Raw genomic sequence first — 19,755 nt, forward strand, 5'->3', positions numbered from 1 at the left:
CAGCACAGATAAATTTAGTTTTTGAGAGTGACTCTGTAGTCATAGCCAGATGGTGGAAAACTCAGAAGATTGAAGAGTGTGGGTATGAGAGCAGGTTAAGTCGTTGCATACATAAACACAACATCCAGCTTTGGATTGAAAATGAGGATAGAGAAAGTAGGAGGGAACAGAAAAGCGGCTACAGTCAGTTGCCTCAGACACCTGAGTTTCAGTGAGGAAAAGAAGATGAGGTTTAGAAGAGGAGAGGTGGTGTTCTACAGATTGAAAATTAGATCTTAAACTGTGAATGTTGCAGAAGTTAATGAAGAAAAAGTTGAGGCACTTAGGGTCGTTATCAGAAGGGCAGTTTGACATGGGGACACTTGTGGTCCCGTCCCGAGATGGGGACTCTGAGGCTGGTGTAGGAGTCGCCATGATAATTTTGAAATTTTACTACGTCAAATCACTCTCTGCTGAGTCGAGCTTTCCTATGAGATTCACTGCAGCCCACGCACCGTCAGTCGCTGGAAAGCTTTCGCGCCGATCAGACGTCAAGACCACACAGCTCCCGCCTTCACCGGCTCGTGCCACATCATCGCTACAGGTACACGGCTTTCTAAGGTGGATCTATGGTATGGGATGGGCCTACCATAGTGCCAATGGTATGGGATAGGCCTACCATTGAGGAATGGCATGGGTTTGGGCCTGCCATATAGCCATTTTAACCATACATATGGGGCTATGCAACCTTTCGGCTTATGTTCTTGGTCGGCAGGCATGTCCGGCTCTGCCCCGCCACCTGACGCGGCCTTCCAAGGATTTAGGAGAAGGAGCAGCAGTGTTTCTTCAAGGACGAGGTCTCTTTCCCGGGATTGTAGCGGCAGTTCCTCCGATTTTTCGCCTCGGCACAGTCGGCGGCATAGGAGTCGCCGCCGTCAAGATCAAGAACACGTGCCGCCCCACCATGTCAACAAACCGACTCAACTACATGGAAGTGCACAGAATCTTCCTCTGCACCAGGCATCGGCTTCCGCGCCTACAGCTCCCGAACCTTCATGGCGTTTAGTGTTGGATGAGTTGGCGGTATTGAAAGGTGAGGTAGCGAAACTTCGTGCTAACACACATACTCACCCTCCTCCGTTACCTGAGGATCATCTTCCGGGTACTTCAGGAACACACCACACAGTTTCACCTCCATTCTCGGGCTTTAATGACTCCAGCAGCGAGGATGGGGAGATTAGAGAAGTGTCACAAAGGGGCAGTGTTTTGCAACAGGCAGCCAAGGCTTTGGGGCCCCCTGACAGTGTTTCTGCAGACATTGACCAACAGGTGGCAGTTATGGTTAATCAATTGTTTGACAACGGTATGCAAGAGGAAGACTACAGGGCCATGTTGGAGGAATCAGCCACCAGACGACCAAACAACTGTCCTGCATTGGCGCCTGTGGAATGTAACCCGCAGATTTTGGGTGCCTTAAAGACTGACGCGAAGAAAGCTGATTTTCATCTTAAGGACGTAAGTGGTGACATTCTCAAGGCAGGTACCATTTTAACTAGGTCACTTCTAGCCCTGGATGTAGTGGCACAGGAGAGTGACCACCCCGCTGTTGTGCAGGAAGTAGGTATGATTAACGGCGCCTTGGCGTTGTTGGGTCATGCCAATCACAGGTTGAATTTGGCTAGACGTTTTCTTATGAAAAGGGAAATTAACCAGAAATATTCCCACTTATGTGCTGATAAGGTCCCCATGTCGCGTTTCCTGTTTGGGGATGATGTGTCTCAATCGGCCAAGCAGATCGAGGACACAGAAAAGTTAAAGAACAAGTTCTCCCTCAAGAAACCGGCATACCCTTGGAAAACCACCAGTGGCAGGTCACGTGGCTACTGGGGGCGAACGTGGCATAGAAACTCCGCAATGAGGTTCCAACCCTATGGCCTGCAGAGGTCAGGCGCCAGGATGGGACAACGTCAACTACCAGCGCGGCAGGACGCGGACTCAAAAAACGCCAGGAGCCGGGGTCCACAGAGACCCCGGCAGTAGTGGAGGTGAGTGACACCTTTGAAGCTGGTAGAATTCATAAATTCACAGCAGAATGGAAAAAACTGACACGTGACCCTGTAATTTTAGACATTGTGCAACATTGTCATTTAGATATAAATATTGAGGAAATTGGACATTTATTCTCAAGGGAGACTACATACAAGTTCAGTGCAGTAGAAAACCTTATAATCAGTGATGAAATTGAGAAACTTTTGGATCTGAAAGTCATTGTGGCCACACAGAGGGAAATGGGACAAGTTATCTCTCCAATTTTCCTAAGGCCTAAAAAGGATGGTGGGTATAGGATGGTGCTGAACTTAAGAGAACTCAATTTCCATGTCCCTTACAAACATTTTAAAATGGAAAACTTTGAACAGGCTATTAGACTGATTCATGCAGGGGACTATTTAGCTTTGGTTGACCTTAGACATGCTTACTATTCTGTCAAGATTGCTGATGAACAACAAAAGTTTTTGTGTTTTAAGTGGAACAATACTGTTTATCAATTCACATGTCTTCCTAATGGTTTTTCAGAGGGGCCACGAATTTTCACAAAGCTATTGAAACCAGTTTTTGCAACACTGAGGGAAAGAGGGCATTCCATTACTAGCTTTATTGATGACACCCTCATCTGCAATAACACTTGGTCAGGATGTCTTGCAACCATTAAGGACACTATTGATCTCCTCCAGAAGTTGGGTTTTTGTATTAACGCAGAGAAGTCGGTGTTGACACCCACCAGGACCATTGAGTATTTGGGGAATGTGATTGATACTAATTCCATGACGATCACCTTACCGGAACGGAGGAGACACAAAATTATTCAGGCCTGTCGGAATCTCTTGGGTAAAAGCAAGGATAGAATTAGGGAAGTAGCCAGAGTTACAGGTCTTTTGGTCGCTGCCACTCCTGCTGTGGAATTAGGGAAACTGCACTACAGGAAGTTGGAGACGGAAAAGACAGCAGCTTTACAGCTTCAGTATGGTAATTTTGATAATTGGATGACTATTACTGCTGACATGAAAACAGACTTGAGTTGGTGGCTTGATAACATCTATACACAGGACAGGAAAATTTTTAGGGGTGGCACGGATATTGATTTATACACAGACGCTTCCAGTTTAGGCTTGGGGGGCCATCTCAACAATCGAGCCACGTCGGGTAGATGGTCTTTGGAGGAAAAATTACTACATATTAATGCGCTTGAATTGAAAGCCATTTTGTTTGTCCTTCAGACTTTTAGACGGGAGTTGAAAGGGCATTACATTAAGGTTTATTGTGACAATACCACAGCAATGACATATGTGAACGAGATGGGAGGTACTAGGTCTCAAGTGTGCAATGTAATTGCGGGACATATTTGGCAGTGGTGTGTGGATAATGGGGCTTGGATCACGTGTTCACACATCCCAGGCAAGGACAACACACTAGCTGATTTAGCCTCTCGTAAGGTGAATGACAGGCATGAGTGGAAACTGGACATACACCTATTCCAACAATTGTGTGGCATCTTTGGTACTCCAGTGGTTGATTTGTTTGCATCTCGGCTCAATAGGCAGGTAGATTTATTTTGTTCTTGGAAGCCAGATCCAGAAGCAACTTATTTTGATGCCTTCTCTCTGAACTGGGCACGGTTTGGACTATGTTATATTTTTCCTCCATTTTCACTAATTACTAGGTGTTTGCAAAAGATGCGTGCGGAAGGGACGACAGGGTGGATAGTAGTGCCACTGTGGATGTCGCAGCCATGGATGGGCACCCTGCTCAGGATGTTGGTGGATCACCCAAGAGTAATCATGGAGAAACACGGGGTCCTTGTTCATCCATCCTCTGACGAAGAGCACCCGATCATGCGGCACACGCGATTGATGGCATGTTCGATATCGGGGAACACTTGCAGGAACAAGGAATATCTGCGGCAGGGGCAAAAATCATCATGGCCTCGTGGAAAACAGGTACACGCAAACAATATCACCCACATATCAGGAGATGGTTACTGTTTTGTAGTAGATGGCATATCAATCCCTATAATCCCACTGTACATGACATAATCAATTTTTTGTCTGAAAATTTCCACAGGAACGTGGGTTACGAATCAATTAACACAACAAGAAGTGCTCTTTCGTCACTTGGTCTTGTGGTAGATGGGTGCAGTGCTGGGAACCATCCCCTGGTTGTCAGGTTTATAAAAGGAGTTTTCAATTTGAGACCGCCTCTACCAAGGTACACTGAGACCTGGGATGTACAACCAGTTCTGCAAGAACTAAGAGCTATGTACCCACTACATACACTAACACTTAAGGACCTTACACTCAAACTTGTTATGTTGATGGCCCTCACACAAGCTGCCCGGGTTCAAACACTCCACTTATTAACTGTTAGGGGCATGCACGTTGAGCAGGACTCCATTTCGGTTCAATTAAGTGATAACATTAAACAATGCAGACGACGGTTTAACATTCGTACCATTACATTTCAAGCTTACTCGACGGACGCTAATCTGTGTGTTTGCACAACTTTACGGCATTATCTTGCAAGGATGGAGGAAATTAGACAGGGCAATTCACAGGCGACACACGCCTTACTCATTAGCTTTATCAAACCCCACAAAGCCGTTACTAAAGACACTATTGCCTGTTGGATCAAAACGATGCTTGATAGGGCAGGGGTGGACACAACTAAGTTCACAGCTGGTAGTGTGAGGCCGGCTGCAGCCTCGAAGGCCAAATCCATGGCAGTGCCAATTTCTTGCATCCTGGCTAAAGCAGGATGGTCTAGGGAAAGTACATTTGCAAAGTATTATGACAAGCATGTTATTAGGCCAGGTGACCCTTTCCAGGAGGCAGTACTGGGGTAAATGTTCAACCCTTATTTTGAGTAATAAGCATACATATTTGTGGTTTACAACTGAGGGTATGGTAATCAGTGATGCACTATGTGTTTGGAGGCAGGGTAGCTGGTATGGCAAGGTTTATTGGTATAAATATATGTAGAGGGGCATGTATACATCCTTTCAGTAGACAAGGCAATAAATTGGTATTTCAACAATGTACCAATATGCAAAGTGACACTGTTCAGTTGGGGGATAAAAATTTATTTTTTTTTTTTTTGTGTTTACATCATACTTTACTGTTCCTTAGCTGGAAAATTTCTCAAGGCACGCCACCCACATGGCTTCGAAGCCTCATAGGAAAGCTCGACTCAGCAGAGAGTGATTTGACGTAGTAAAATTATAAAGTACACGAGACTTACCTTTGGTCAGTTGAAGTGTGCTTGTAATTTTACGAGGCAAATCACCTCTGCTTGAGGAGAGCTTTCATATGCCCTCCTCTCCCTCCCTATTGTTTCGTTATGAGTACGTTTCCATGTAGTACTCAACTTTTACCTGGTATTTATCAGTTTCTCATGTGGGTGGTCGTTGCTTCAAAGTCTGACGGTGCGTGGGCTGCAGTGAATCTCATATGAAAGCTCTCCTCAAGCAGAGGTGATTTGCCTCGTAAAATTACAAGCACACTTCAACTGACCAAAGGTAAGTCTCGTGTACTTTATAATTTTGAGTGAAGGGTGTGTGTGTTATTAGGTGCTTGTTGTTTTGTGTGGAGGTAGAGTTGTCTTTAGAGCGCAGGTTGTGACTTGTGTTGTGAGACATAAAGGGAAATGTTCAATGAGGTCACAGATGGGTTTAATGATAAGTTCACAGCACCCCCTGATCCAGTGCTTTAGACTTCACTGGGAGTAATTATCATTTCGGCAGGTGCCTATTACCTCCTCCTCCTCCTCCTCGCTTCTTCCCTTGTGAAGAAAGGTGTGGTGTTGGTGGTGGTGAAGATCTCAGATGCTGGGAGTCTTATCCCAGGGGAGGATTAAGAAGAGTGTGTGTGTGTGTGTGTGTGTGTATCTCACCAAGCCTTGCCTTGCCTCCCTCACTTCTGCCTTCTTGCCTTTCATTATTTTAATTTATTTGTTTGTGTATTATTTTATTTTATCCTGATTTTTTTTTTATTTCTTAATTATCTTTGTGTGTGTGTGTGTGTGTGCACATGTGTTTGAGGAACATTATGTAAGTTGGTATACTTTATTAACATAGGATGAGACTTGATGCTTTACTGGACACTCAGAGGGTGCCATGTGAAGGTGGCTGGAAGAGGGGTTGGAAAATGAGGTGAGGGGGCATGACCTTAAAACTCTTTCACACCTGTGAGAGGAATAGACAGGTGGCAAGAGAGTGGTTGGATGTGTGGTGAATGAGGTGAGGCAGTGAAGGGTCTGGAGTCATTTTGCCTGTCTTCATTCTGTTATTTCCTTCTTCATCTCTTTTCACTTTCATTTATATCATCAAACATGCACACACCTGCATATATTGTCTCTCAGTGTTTTATGCTGTCATTCCCTCATTCATACTTTGTTTTGTAGCACCAATGATTATGAATACTCTACTCCATCCTTAAAGTCTCTCTCTCTCTTTCTCTCTCTCTCTCTCTCTCTCTCTCTCTCTCTCTCTCTCTCTCTCTCTCTCTCTCTCTCTCTCTCTCTCTCTCTCTCTCTCTCTCTCTCTCTCTTCCACATAGAAATTATTGGTGAGGAAAGAGTGAGCCATTTACGAGTATGGCATTGTGAGAAATAACACCCCTCCCCTTCATACATACAGTTGTGTGCTCAGGTTGTGGTCACACATGTGTTTTGATGGGTCTTTTTCCATGAATGCCAGGTGAGTCAGGTATGTATATAAAAGCTGTGTATAAAAACTGGCACGAGGGGAGATGTGTCAGTTAGCAGTAGCATTCACTTCAGCAAAGAGCGGAGCTCCATTGCCCACCCTGATTCCTTCATAGACAATGTCTGGTATGTATACAAGGATGCATTTACAGCAAAAACAATTTTATTAAAATATAAATAAAGTCTATATTATTGATGGTAAAAATAACATAAATAACTAATCTGTTTGATATAATTAATTATTTATTAATTTATATTTTTGCAAGGTTGGTGATTCATACCCCCAGTAATGGCTGAGAATGAAGATTGTGGAAGGAGCAGACGTCTTTACAACAGCCAGTGTAGGACCATGGTGCTTTGTTTCTTGGATTAGCTACGAATAGTACATACAACTATGAATGAGACAGAGCTTGAGATACAAACAGTTTTGTCCAGCATTTTAAGAGGGAATTAAAGGAGGGAAGACTTGACTCACCCCTTCCAAAGAGGCAGAAAACTGCACCCATTATGAACAGCATCGACAACTTTGATGAAACCAGTGTTTGCTGAATAATTTAATTATTTTATGAGAGGTGAGATCCCGTTGCTTATGACTATTTTTGAAAAGGTGAAGGAAGCCCTGGTGAGCTTTCAGGGGTCGAGGACTCATTCCACAAAATTATAAAGAAGATGGGCTTCTGCTACAAAAAAGTGAACAGTGGGCAGAAAATCCTTATGGAGAGAGATGATATTGTGCTGGCACAGTGCAAATACTTGTGAAATCTCCAAGAAAACAGGCAATTAGATAATCCATGACCAGAAATATATCTGGATGAAACCTGAATAAATCAAAATGAATGTGTGGCAAAGTGCCAGATGACCTTAGAGGGAGTTTTGGTCCCTAAGGTGAAAACAAGAAGAGGTGCCCACTTCATAATTTTACAAAGTGGTGGAGTCTTATTGATGTTCAAGTCAAGGAATGGCAATAAAGGTGATTATCATGATTCAATGAATCATGATACATTCACAGCATGGTTCAAGGAACAACTGCTTGAGAATATTCCACCTCGATCATTAATAATTATAGATAATGCCTCATGCCATAATAACATGATAAACAAAGCACCTAATAAAGCAACGAGAAAATGTGATATACTTCAGTGTCTCTAAGACAACACTTATTATCATTGATGTGCCATATCCCGTAGGACGTCGGCAACCATGGTTTGCCACCGCTCCCTGTCTCTAGTTGCTTGTATCAACTGAGCTGCAGACATTCCTCCTCCAGTTACTCGCACCAGTCCATCCATGTACTTCTGTCTTGGTCTTCCTTATGGTCTCTTGCCTTCTATTTTACAGGTTGAGATAGATGTTCCAGTCCCTCTCTTCTCATAACATGGCCCAGGAAGCGCATCTGTCTACTAACCGTACTCATCAACTCTCTTCTAACACCCACCCTTTGCAACACTTCATTTGTTCTTCTTTCTGTCCAAGATATCTTAAGCATCCTCCTCCAGAACCACATCTCAGCTGCTTGAAGTCTTTGCTCATCTGCCTTTCCCATTGTCCAGGACTCACAGCCATACAACAAAACCGACCATATAAGACATTTCACAAACCTTCTTCTTGTATCCATTGATACTTTAACATTCGTCACCAAGTTTTTAATCTCGCCATATGCATTCTTTGCAAGTACTATTCTCTTCTTTATATCCATCTCACATTTTCCATCACATGTGATTGTGCTTTCCAAATAATTAAAGTTGTCTGTTTGTTTGAGGGGTTCTGCATCAAGTAATATATTTATTTGTGACGGTTGCTCCTCTTTCGATACTACCATCACTTCCATTTTATTTTTGTTAATTGTTAGGCCTCTCTGTCTTCTTGATCTATTTAATGTGTTAACCAGGTCTTGCAGTTTGTCTTGCCAGCAGCACCGTATCGTCTGCATATCTTATGTTGTTGATGTTGGTGCCTCCCACTTTTACCCCTTCCATCTCTTAAATCCTTCATTATAATTTCACTGTAGTAGTTGAAGAGATCAGGGGACATCACATATCCCTGTCTCACGCCTCTCTATATGCTCTGCGTCTCCAAATCCTTATCCCCTACTCGCACTGCTGCTTCTTGGTTCCAATATAAGTTATGTATTAGTCAAAGATCTTTACCATCTATTTCCAACCCTTCCAGCATTATCATAAGGTCTACATGTTTGACATGCTTTCTCATAATCTACAAAACAAACATAAAGATCTTTCTTCACTTCTATTAATCTTTCTATCAACATCCTCAGAATGAAGATTGCATTCCTCGTACCTTTCTCCTTGATGAAACCACAATGTTCATTTCCAATCTCAGGAAGTATTTTATTCCTCATTCTATCTAGAACCACTCATAAAATTATTTTTGTTACCTGACTCATGATACTAATTGTGCGATGTTTATTGCACTCAAGAGTTCCCGGTATCTTGGGCAAAGTAATAAAAGTTGATTTATACATCTGTGCTACTCTCTCCCCATTCTCATATATTTGCCTAGCAATCTCTGTTAACAGGTCTACACCATATTCATCCAATGCTTCCAACATCTCCCTCGCTGTCCCATCATCTCCTGTTGCCTTTCCTTTTTTTCATTTTCTTTAAAGTTTTCTGCACTTCTGCTTTCATTATCGGTGGGCCCTCCCCATTGTTGTTCACATCAAGGGTTTCTGCCCTATTGTCATTGAATAATTCACCAATATACTCTGTCTACCTTTCCAAAATTGCATCTGCTTCCATCACTACTGTTCCATCCCTCTTTTATTTCAGTGCTAGTTGTTGTTTTCTTTTTGTATGTTATCTCCTTCACTTTTTCATACATCAGCTGTTGGTCCCTTTTACCCAGTTCTTCTATCTCTTCACAGTTGTCGTTCATCCATATTTCCTTTGTCTCAATACATTTTCAATGAATTTGTCTGTTTAGTACATTATACTGTTCCTCATTTCGTCCTTTAAGCTCTCTTCTTTCATCCATCATGTGCAAAATCACTGTCATCGAAGGTTTCCTTGCTCTTCTGTCTTTCTCTGGGATTAAATTATTTCCTTCTTTGATAGCTTTTTCTAAATTATTCCATTTTTGTTCTGCCGTCTGTTCTCCTGTGCATTCATCTTTCAGCTGTTTGTACTTGAAAACACTATCCCTCACAATCCAGCACTAACAAAACCAGAGTTGCAGGAGATTATAAAGAAGAATGTCAATAGGCAAGTATATGTGACAGATAAAATTGCCCATCAACAAGGTCACCAGGTGCTAAGGTTACCGTCATACCACTATGAGCTGAACCCTATTGAGCTGATATGGGCACAGGTAAATTATGTAAGACTAAATAACTCAAACAGCGATCAGACACTGCACATGGTAGAGAAACTGACCTGAGCCATAATAGAAAACATGACTAATAACAATTGGTGAAAATGTATTTGCCTACATTCAACCTGTTCCTAAAAAGGGTGACCGCTCTAATCCCTCAAACTACCGTCCTATTGCTTTAATTTCCTGCTTATCTAAAGTTTTTCAATCTATCCTCAACAGGAAGATTCTTAAACATCTATCACTTCACAACCTTCTATCTGATCGCCAGTATGGGTTCCGTCAAGGCCGCTCTACTGGTGATCTTCTGGCTTTCCTTACTGAGTCTTGGTCATCCTCTTTTAGAGACTTTGGTGAAACTTTTGCTGTTGCCTTGGACATATCAAAAGCCTTTGATAGAGTCTGGCACAAAGCTTTGATTTCCAAACTACCCTCCTACGGTTTCTATCCTTCTCTCTGTAACTTCATCTCAAGTTTCCTTTCTGACCGTTCTATTGCTGCTGTGGTAGACGGTCACTGTTCTTCTCCTAAATCTATTAACAGTGGTGTTCCTCAGGGTTCTGTCCTGTCACCCACTCTCTTCTTATTATTCATTAATGATCTTCTAAACCAAACTTCTTGTCCTATCCACTCCTATGCTGATGATACCACCCTGCACTTTTCCACGTCTTTTCATAGACGTCCAACCCTTCAGGAGGTAAACATATCATGCAGGGAAGCCACAGAACACCTGACTTCTGATCTTTCTAAAATTTCTGATTGGGGCAGAGCAAACTTGGTATTGTTCAATGCCTCAAAAACTCAATTCCTCCATCTATCAACTCGACACAATCTTCCAGACAACTATCCCCTCTTCTTCAATGACACTCAACTGTCCCCCTCTTCTACACTGAACATCCTCGGTCTGTCCTTTACTTATAATCTGAACGGGAAACTTCACATCTCATCTCTAGCTAAAACAGCTTCTATGAAGTTAGGTGTTCTGAGACGTCTCCGCCAGTTTTTCTCACCCCCCCCCCCCCCAGCTGCTAACTCTGTACAAGGGCCTTATCCGTCCATGTATGGAGTATGCTTCACATGTCTGGGGGGGGTTCCACTCATACTGCTCTTCTAGACAGGGTGGAATCAAAAGCTTTTCGTCTCATCAACTCCTCTCCTCTAACTGACTGTCTTCAGCCTCTCTCTCACCGCCGCAATGTTGCATATCTAGCTGTCTTCTACCGCTATTTTCATGCTAACTGCTCTTCTGATCTTGCTAACTGCATGCCTCCCCTCCTTCCGCGGCCTCGCTGCACAAGACTTTCTTCTTTCTCTCACCCCTATTCTGTCCACCTCTCTAACGCAAGAGTTAACCAGTATTCTCAATCATTCATCCCTTTCTCTGGTAAACTCTGGAACTCCCTGCCTTCTTCTGTATTTCCACCTTCCTATGACTTGAATTCCTTCAACAGGGAGGTTTCAAGACACTTATCCACCAATTTTTGACCACTGCTTTGACCCTTTTATGGGACTGGCATTTCAGTGGGCATTTTTTTTTATTAGATTTTTGTTGCCCTTGGCCAGTATCCTTCCTACATAAAAAAAAAAAAAATACAATGAAAATGGAAGAAAACTTTATAGACAGTGACATACTGGTGAATCACTGTCTGGAGAATTTCACCATCAGTTTGAAAGACACAAGCAGTGAAGAAGATGAGTGAATAGGAGAATGGGTGGAGAGAGAGAACAATCTACTATAAGATTTTTTGTTTATTTCAGTGAATAAATTATGGTATTAATAAATAGTATTTTTTATCTGTAACCCTACTGACAATAATAATGATGAAAAAATATGAATTGAGAAATGGCAGTAAAGTGGACAGGGAGGGTGGCAAGGAAGATGAGGTTTGGGATCACCCTGTGACCTCATTATTTACCCAATATTGGGTTGGAAACAGGGGGGGAGGGAGAGAGAGAGAGAGAGAGAGAGAGAGAGAGAGAGAGAGAGAGAGAGAGAGAGAGAGAGAGAGAGAGAGGATGTTGATTCAAGTGGCAGTGGTTATTCTTTTCATAGTAAAAACCAAGAAAAATCCTTATTTGCAAGACACTACATATGTAAAAGATAAATAAGTTTTGTATTAAAATATACAGCTATTTATCAGAATAAGACAATGTGTGTGTGTGTGTGTGTTTTGTCACCACCTCATCAGCCAATTACAGTGGACTGTAGGTGGAACCTATTTCATGGTAGGTCCCAGAGGTGGAGCTTCTGCCTTCATGGCAAGTTGAATCAGGTATAACATCATAACTCCTACTACAGCACATCAAAAAAAAAAAAAAAAAAAAAAAATGACAATAAAAAAGTTACAACAATTATAATGATTATAAAAATTATTATATTTATTGTAGTAATAGTAATAATAATAATAATAATAATAATAATAATAATGACTAATAATAAAAATATTATTATTATTATAGATGGTAGAAAATAAATAAAATATTGATAATAATGATAAGAAAAGGAGAATACAAATAATAATAATATGATGATGGAAATGTTAATCAACATAAAATAACTATGAGAATATAGTAACTAATATGAAGAATATTAATATAGATACGTGAAAATTATAATGATAACAGTAACAATGCAAACAACAACAACAATATTACCAAGAACATGAAGATTTAGACACAGTAATGATAGTCATATATAATACATAAGAAGAAACAGAATAAAATAATAAAACTTATAAAAATAAAGTAATAATAATTAAAAGGATAAAAGACAATGCTTAGATGATGATAATAACAATGATAATAATGAGGCTGTACCATTCTTGCCCCTATTGTGAGTATGTCTCTGTGTGTGTGTGTGTGTGTGTGTGTGTAGTTGACAATTACTGAAGGGTTTGTGACTTGACCCGTCCCACAAGTGACAAAGACGGCATCACATTGGTCAGTGCTTGCAGAAATGGCTCTTTCTGAGACGTGGGTACAGTTTGTAATGGCCGCCACTCTTCCCTGCTCCACAGACCAGGCCAGCATCCAGGCCGCCGCCTTGCCTGGCACTGACGGCTGTCTGGCCTCCCCGAGGGTCCCTGCAGGACTGGAAGCGGCGTGTGCTGGCGGGAGTGGTGCTGCGGTGGAGGTCGTGAGGCCGGGCAGCAGCATGAGCGGCCGGCAGCGGCGTCAACAGCAGCAGCAGCAGCAGCAGCAGCAGCCAGCCTCAGGTGTGGGGAGGCACAGGCGTGGTGGCAAGAATCATCTGGAGGCAGGCAGCTCTGTCCACAGAGGAGAGAGAGCAAGTTTGAGTGCCAGCAGTGTGACAACACTTTTGTATCCAGACAAGGCCTTAAGTACCACATCCTGACACACAGTGGTGTTAGAAATTATGAGTGTGGTGAGTGTGGCAGGAAATTTACCCAAAAGAGTCACCTCACCACACATACCCTGACACACAGTGGTGTTAGAAATTGTGAGTGTGATGAGTGTGGGAAGAAATTTATCAGAAAGTCTACCCTCACCAGACACATCCTGACACACAGTGGTGTCAGAAATTATGAGTGTGATGAGTGTGGGGAGAAATTTACCAAAAAGTCTAACCTCACCAGACACACCCTGACACACAGTGGTGTTAGAAATTATGAGTGTGATGAGTGTGGGAAGAAATTTACCCGCAAGTCTCACCTCACCAGACACACCCTGACACACAGTGGTGTTAGAAATTATGAGTGTGATGAGTGTGGGAAGAAATTTACCCGCAAGTCTCACCTCAACACACACACCCTGACACACAGTGGTGTTAGAAATTATGAGTGTGATGAGTGTGGGAAGAAATTTATCAGAAAGTCTAGCCTCACCAGACACACCCTGACACACAGTGGTGTTCGAAATTATGAGTATGATGAGTGTGGGAAGAAATTTATCTGCAAGTCTTACCTCACCACACACACCCTGACACACAGTGGTGTTAGAAAATTATGAGTGTGGTGAGTGTGGGAAGAAATTTACCCGCAAGTCTCACCTCACCAGACACACCCTGACACACAGTGGTGTTAGAAATTATGAGTGTGATGAGTGTGGGAAGAAATTTATCAGAAAGTCTACCCTCACCAGACACACCCTGACACAGTGGTGTCAGAAATTATGAGTGTGATGAGTGTGGGGAGAAATTTACCAAAAAGTCTAACCTCACCAGACACACCCTGACACACAGTGGTGTTAAAAATTATGAGTGTGATGAGTGTGGGAAGAAATTTACCCACAAGTCTAACCTCACCACATACACCCTGACACACAGTGGTGTTAGAAATTATGAGTGTGATGAGTGTGGGAAGAAATTTACCCACAAGTCTTCCCTCAAGACACACCCTGACACACAGTGGTGTTAAAAATTATGAGTGTGATGAGTGTGGGAAGAAATTTACCCACAAATCTTCCCTCACCACACACCCTGACACACAGTGGTGTTAGAGAAATTATGAGTGTGATGAGTGTGATGAGTGTGGGAAGAAATTTACCCACAAGTCTTACCTCACCACACACACCCTGACACACAGTGGTGTTAAAAATTATGAGTGTGATGAGTGTGGGAAGAAATTTACCCACAAGTCTTCCCTTAACACACACACCCTGACACACAGTGGTGTTAAAAATTATGAGTGTGATGAGTGTGGGAAGAAATTTACCACCATTTCTCATCTCAATCAACACGCCTTCAGACACACTGGGGTGAGGGAGTTCGAGTGTGATGTTTGTGGCAAGTGTTTCAAGACAAAGGGTGAGATTGCCAAGCACGTGAAGATCCACTTCTGAGGTGGTGGTGTGTGGACACATGGGGCCACACCTGTACCTGTGGTGGTGGTGTTGGTGGTGGTTGCCGTGCCTGTGAGGGAGTCATGGCCCCAGCAGTTTTGTGTGGTGGTGGTGGTGGTGGTGGTGTGGTGGTGGTGTGGGGGAGTCATGGCCCCAGCAGTTTTGTGTGGTGGTGGTGGTGGTGTGGGGGAGTCATGGCCCCAGCATTTGTTTTGTTGGCAGTGCAGGTGTGACTTTCAATAAATGTGTGTGTGCAGTAAACCTTTGTTTGTGTATTCACCAGGTGTAGTATACAGGGCCTCAGCTACAGGAATATATTGTAGTGAGGCAGCCCCTCTCTCTCCTTGCCTCAAGTGTTTGTGTATTCACCAGGTGTAGTATACAGGGCCTCAGCTACAGGAATATATTGTAGTGAGGCAGCCCCTCTCTCTCCTTGCCTCAAGTGTTTGTGTATTCACCAGGTGTAGTATACAGGGCCTCAGCTACAGGAATATATTGTAGTGAGGCAGCCCCTCTCTCTCCTTGCCTCAAGTGTTTGTGTATTCACCAAGTGTAGTATACAGGGCCTCAGCTACAGGAATATATTGTAGTGAGGCAGCCCCTCTCTCTCCTTGCCTCAAGTGTTGTGTTTTCGTTTCTTTTTGTCACCCTTCACACATTAGGTTAGGTTAAGTCTGGCACCTTCTTTGCCCCTCTCTCTCTCTCTCTCTCTCTCTCTCTCTCTCTCTCTCTCTCTCTCTCTCTCTCTCTCTCTCTCTCTCTCTCTCTCTACAGGTGAGGGAGCACACAAGTGTAGCAGCTAACAGTTTCTGTGTAATTGTCGTGGTGGTGACTTTCCTCCTCATATTCTCGTCCAGGAAGGGAAAGGCTGCCCTCGTGTTCCTCACCATCCTGTTGTGTCACCAACCGTGTTGTCTGTGTGCTTGTTTGGTGATGACTGGCCCTGCATCACTGTGCCCTCGTCTTTGCTCCTTCACTGCTGCCAGCTGTGCCCGTGGTCATGATGACGGTAGTGATGGTGATGATGATGGCGAGCGAGACATTCAAAGGAGGGCGTTCACGTGCGTGGTGGTGAGCAGGTGATGATTGGAGAAGCACAGAACGTTCAGGATGGAGGAGGAGGAGGAGCAGGAGTCTTTGTGTATAGGAAGGAGAGGAATGTAAGAGGAGAAAAGATAGATGTAGGCAGCTCTGTCATGAGAGAAGGCGGCAGAGTGCACAGGCCACCCTGGAATGTCGTGAAAGGCTTGCGGTGGTCGTGGTGTGCGTGAAGGGGGAGGGTGAGAGGGCAGGCAGAGACAACACCAAGAGTTAACCAGTGTTCTCATTCATTCTTCCCTTTCTCAGGTAAACGCTGGGACTCCCTGCCTGCTTCTGCATTTCCTCCTTCCAATGGCTTCAAGTCTTTCAACGAGGGGGAGGCTCAAGACATTGTTTTATTTATCTATTTTTATTATTCTCATTTCATTTGGCTCCTCTACAGGAACTGGCATTAAGTTGGCTTTTTATTCAAATTTTTTGTTGTCCTTTTCTAACAGCCCTCTTACATAAAAGAAAATAACTAAATAATAACAAGAAAAGCCAGTGTCTCTGGGTGGCGAAACCACTCAGCCTGGAGAGAATGTGCATGGCGTGCCAGGTGTACCAATGGAAGGAGTATTGAGGCAGTGAAGGAGTCCCTGGAGACAATGTGCATGGCGTGCCAGCTGTAGCAATGGAAGGAGTATTGAGGCAGTGATGGAGTCCCTGGAGAGAATGCATGGCATGCCAGCTGTAGCAATGGAAGGAGTATTGAGGCAGTGAAGGAGTCCCTGGAGAGAATGCATGGCATGCCAGCTGTAGCAATGGAAGGAGTATTGAGGCAGTGAAGGAGTCCCTGGAGACAATGTGCATGGCATGCCAGCTGTAGCAATGGAAGGAGTATTGAGGCAATGAAGGAGACCCTGGAGACAATGTGCATGGCGTGCCAGCTGTAGCAATGGAAGGAGTATTGAGGCAGTGAAGGAGTCCCTGGAGAGAATGCATGGGGTGCCAGGTGTACCAATGGAAGGAGTATTGAGGCAGTGAAGGAGTCCCTGGAGACAATGTGCATGGCGTGCCAGGTGTAGCAATGGAAGGAGTATTGAGGCAGTGAAGGAGTCCCTGGAGAGAATGCATGGGGTGCCAGGTGTACCAATGGAAAGAGTATTGAGGCAGTGAAGGAGTCCCTGGAGACAATGTGCATGGCGTGCCAGGTGTAGCAATGGAAGGAGTATTGAGGCAGTGAAGGAGTCCCTGGAGAGAATGCATGGGGTGCCAGGTGTACCAATGGAAGGAGTATTGAGGTAGTGAAGGAGTCCCCGTAGAGAATGCATGGCATGCCAGGTGTAGCAATGGAAGGAGTATTGAGGCAGTGAAGGAGTACCTGGAGAGAATGCATGGCGTGCCAGGTGTATTGACAATTAATATGAAGGATAACGTTAAGTTTGTGTTTGCCTTTTTGTTTTTCCCAGCAGGAGTTGTCGCTACAAAGGCTGACTCAGGAGCAAAGCGAGCCGCCTATAGCGCCAAGCTCAAGCTCAAGATGTCAACACGACACTAGTGGAGTGGGTGTGAGGTGTGTACAAGTGGCTTTGCCTTGCTCTCTGAGTTTTCTCTGAGTTTTGTGGTTTATTTTTCTTGCCTGTGTGCTGAAATACCCTGAAAATGGTGATGAGTGCGTGTGGTTCATGCGAAGAGAGTGTGGCGAACAGGCAAAGGGCTGTGGCATGCGAGAGATGCATGGCCTGGTTCCATGTAGCCTGTGTGGGCATGAGGGAGGCCAACATGAAGGCGCTGGGGTTCGAGCTTCTGGTGTTCCTCTGCAGGGAATGCCTGAGCAAGAGCCTCAATGAATGGAGGAACCAGGATGAAGAAAAAGAAGAGAGAGTGGAGCAGAGCACCCAGACAGAAAACCTGGTAAAAGAGGCAGAAGCACAGACGACGAAGACTGAAGAAAGAAAAGACCAGCAAGAAGTGGTGGAAGTGGCCAGAACAGACAGACGTCCAAGGAAGAAGAGAATGGTAGTCAAGAAAGCCCCAGTACGTGTCATTGGAGACAGCATGGTAAGGAAGACTCCCGACTTTGTGAGAAGGGAAATTGAGTGCACCAGCATGGGAGGTGCTAAGATCCAAGACGTCAAGAGGAAAGTCAAGGAAGAAGTGCAAGAAATGGAAGAGAGAAGCCTGCTAGTTGTCCAAGGAGGAGGCAACAACTTAGTAGAGGCAAGTGCTGAAGACACAGTAAAGGAAGTGATAGAAGCAGTGAGGGCAGCAGAAGAGAAGAAGATGTGTGTGGCTGTGGTGGGGGTCCTGCGGCGCCCACGGGAAGGAGTGCAGTATGAGAAGGTTAGAAGAGAAACGAACCGCAAGATATGCATGGAACTCATGAAGGTCAAGATGGAATGGATGGCAGAGAAGAAGGGCAACGTGAGCTTCCTGGACATGGATGGGATCCTTGACCAGGACAAATTCTTCGGGAGAGACGGGGTCCACCTCAACCACAACGGGAATGAGAGGCTAGGACGTCGACTGGCTGAGTGGATGAGGGCGAGGCAGGTGTGTTGTGTGGACGACGCATGACGAGGAGGACCCACTGATGTCAGCAAACATGAAAGAAAAGAGACTAACCAGGGAAGTAAATGTGTGAAGATTGGCTGTATGAATGTGAGAGGATGGGGTGTGGGCAAGTTTGAGGATGTATGCAAGGAGCTCAGGGAGTGGAGGTTCGACTTAGTCGGGCTCACTGAGACTCACCTGAGAGATGATGTACGAATGGAGGGATGCGAGTATGTTATGATTGGAAAGGGGCGTAAGGCACAGGAAACACTGGGAGGAGGCGTAGCCCTACTCTACAAGAAAGAAAGAGGACTGAAAGTAGAGGAGATTGATGTGGGGGAGTGTACAAGTAGTGAGGATGTGCTTGCAGTAAGAGTGGAATGCATGGATGGTCGTGGCAGACCAGAGAAGGTGGTACTGGTGGTAGCGTACATGACTGTCATGGGTGAAAGAGCAGAGAGGGAAAATAGGAGGAAGTATGACATACTTAAGAAAGTTGTGAGAGAGCATGGAGAGGAGAGAGTGCTAATTATGGGTGACATGAATGCACATGTGGGAATACTGGGGGAACAGGTGAACAGGAATGGTGAAATGCTTGGAGAGTTTGTTGATGAACTGGAGCTGGAAAATCTGAACGTTACTTTGGCTGAGGGGCATGTGACTTGGAGTACAAGAGAACAGGAATCGGCAATTGACTACATGTTGGTGAATGGAAGAATGCGTGAAATTGTGTCGCACATGTGGATAGATGAGGATGGTTTGGTTGATATTGTGTCCGATCACAACATGCTGGTTGTGGAGTGCTTGATGCAGGGTGGGAATGAAGTGAAAGTGGCAAGTGAGAGAAAGAAGTGGAGACTGAGAGATGTAGGGTGGGAGAACTTTCAGGTTGATCTGAGTGAGAGAAGCTGGGACGACGAAAGTGTGCATGACGTGGAGCATCTGAATGAGAAACTGGTTGAGGACGTGAGGGGTGCTGCTGAGAACCAGATAGGGTTTGTGAGAGTAGGTAGAAGAAAGAATGTATGTAAACCATGGTGGAATGATGAAATCAGAGTGGCTAGGAAGGAGCGAAAGAGAATGAGTAGACAGTGTAGATGGCTGAGGAAAAAGAGGCATGAAAGCGATGAGGCAGAGAATGAGTATCTGAATGCATGGGCAGCGTATGTGAAGCAGCAGCGGTTGACGAGACGAATGATAATGAATGCTAAAGTGAAGAGTGAAAGGAGCGTGATTCAATCTTTAAGGGAGAAAGGTATGGAAGGTGGCCGTGAATGGTACAAGTTCATGAGAGGTGAGAATATGTCAGGCAGTGTT

The 19,755-nt window shown here is 44.2% G+C and overlaps 2 protein-coding genes across 6 annotated transcripts; both read left to right on the forward strand.

Annotated features, from left to right (window-relative positions):
* Window positions 1–2,267: 2,267 nt before the first annotated feature.
* LOC135099398 (uncharacterized) lies at window positions 2,268–9,213 on the forward strand. 5 transcript variants are annotated; one of them, XR_010267886.1, is made up of 3 exons: window positions 2,268–3,974; window positions 5,419–6,861; window positions 7,002–9,213. XR_010267886.1 is itself a non-coding variant. In XM_064001727.1 (2 exons), the coding sequence occupies exons 1-2, from the start codon at window positions 2,268–2,270 to the stop codon at window positions 5,482–5,484; spliced, it is 1,773 nt and encodes a 590-aa protein (XP_063857797.1). In that variant the 3' UTR covers window positions 5,485–9,213. The 5 variants fall into 5 exon arrangements, 3 of the variants coding, with proteins under 3 accessions (XP_063857797.1, XP_063857798.1, XP_063857799.1); XR_010267887.1 differs by having other exon boundaries at window positions 5,419–5,548; XM_064001727.1 differs by having other exon boundaries at window positions 5,419–9,213.
* A 3,171-nt stretch (window positions 9,214–12,384) lies between these two features.
* LOC135099399 (uncharacterized) lies at window positions 12,385–15,123 on the forward strand. Its single transcript, XM_064001730.1, has 2 exons — window positions 12,385–12,895; window positions 13,080–15,123. Exons 1-2 carry the CDS (start codon window positions 12,844–12,846, stop codon window positions 13,415–13,417), a joined length of 390 nt encoding a protein of 129 aa, XP_063857800.1. The 5' UTR covers window positions 12,385–12,843; the 3' UTR covers window positions 13,418–15,123.
* Window positions 15,124–19,755: the final 4,632 nt, after the last annotated feature.

This window comes from Scylla paramamosain, unplaced genomic scaffold, assembly GCF_035594125.1.
Source record: "Scylla paramamosain isolate STU-SP2022 unplaced genomic scaffold, ASM3559412v1 Contig124, whole genome shotgun sequence".
NCBI lineage: Eukaryota > Metazoa > Arthropoda > Malacostraca > Decapoda > Portunidae > Scylla > Scylla paramamosain.

What these genes read in the sequence shown, in the direction of transcription:
- LOC135099398 (XM_064001727.1), top strand. Translation starts at nt 2,268, where the DNA reads ATGGGACAAGTTATCTCTCCAATTTTCCTAAGGCCTAAAAAGGATGGT. An exon ending in CATGGCCTCGTGGAAAACAG is followed by an intron (nt 3,975 to 5,418) that starts GTACACGCAAAC and finishes GGTATTTATCAG; the next exon opens with TTTCTCATGTGGGTGGTCGT.
- LOC135099399 (XM_064001730.1), top strand. Translation starts at nt 12,844, where the DNA reads ATGATGATAATAACAATGATAATAATGAGGCTGTACCATTCTTGCCCC. An exon ending in GTACCATTCTTGCCCCTATT is followed by an intron (nt 12,896 to 13,079) that starts GTGAGTATGTCT and finishes CCTGCTCCACAG; the next exon opens with ACCAGGCCAGCATCCAGGCC.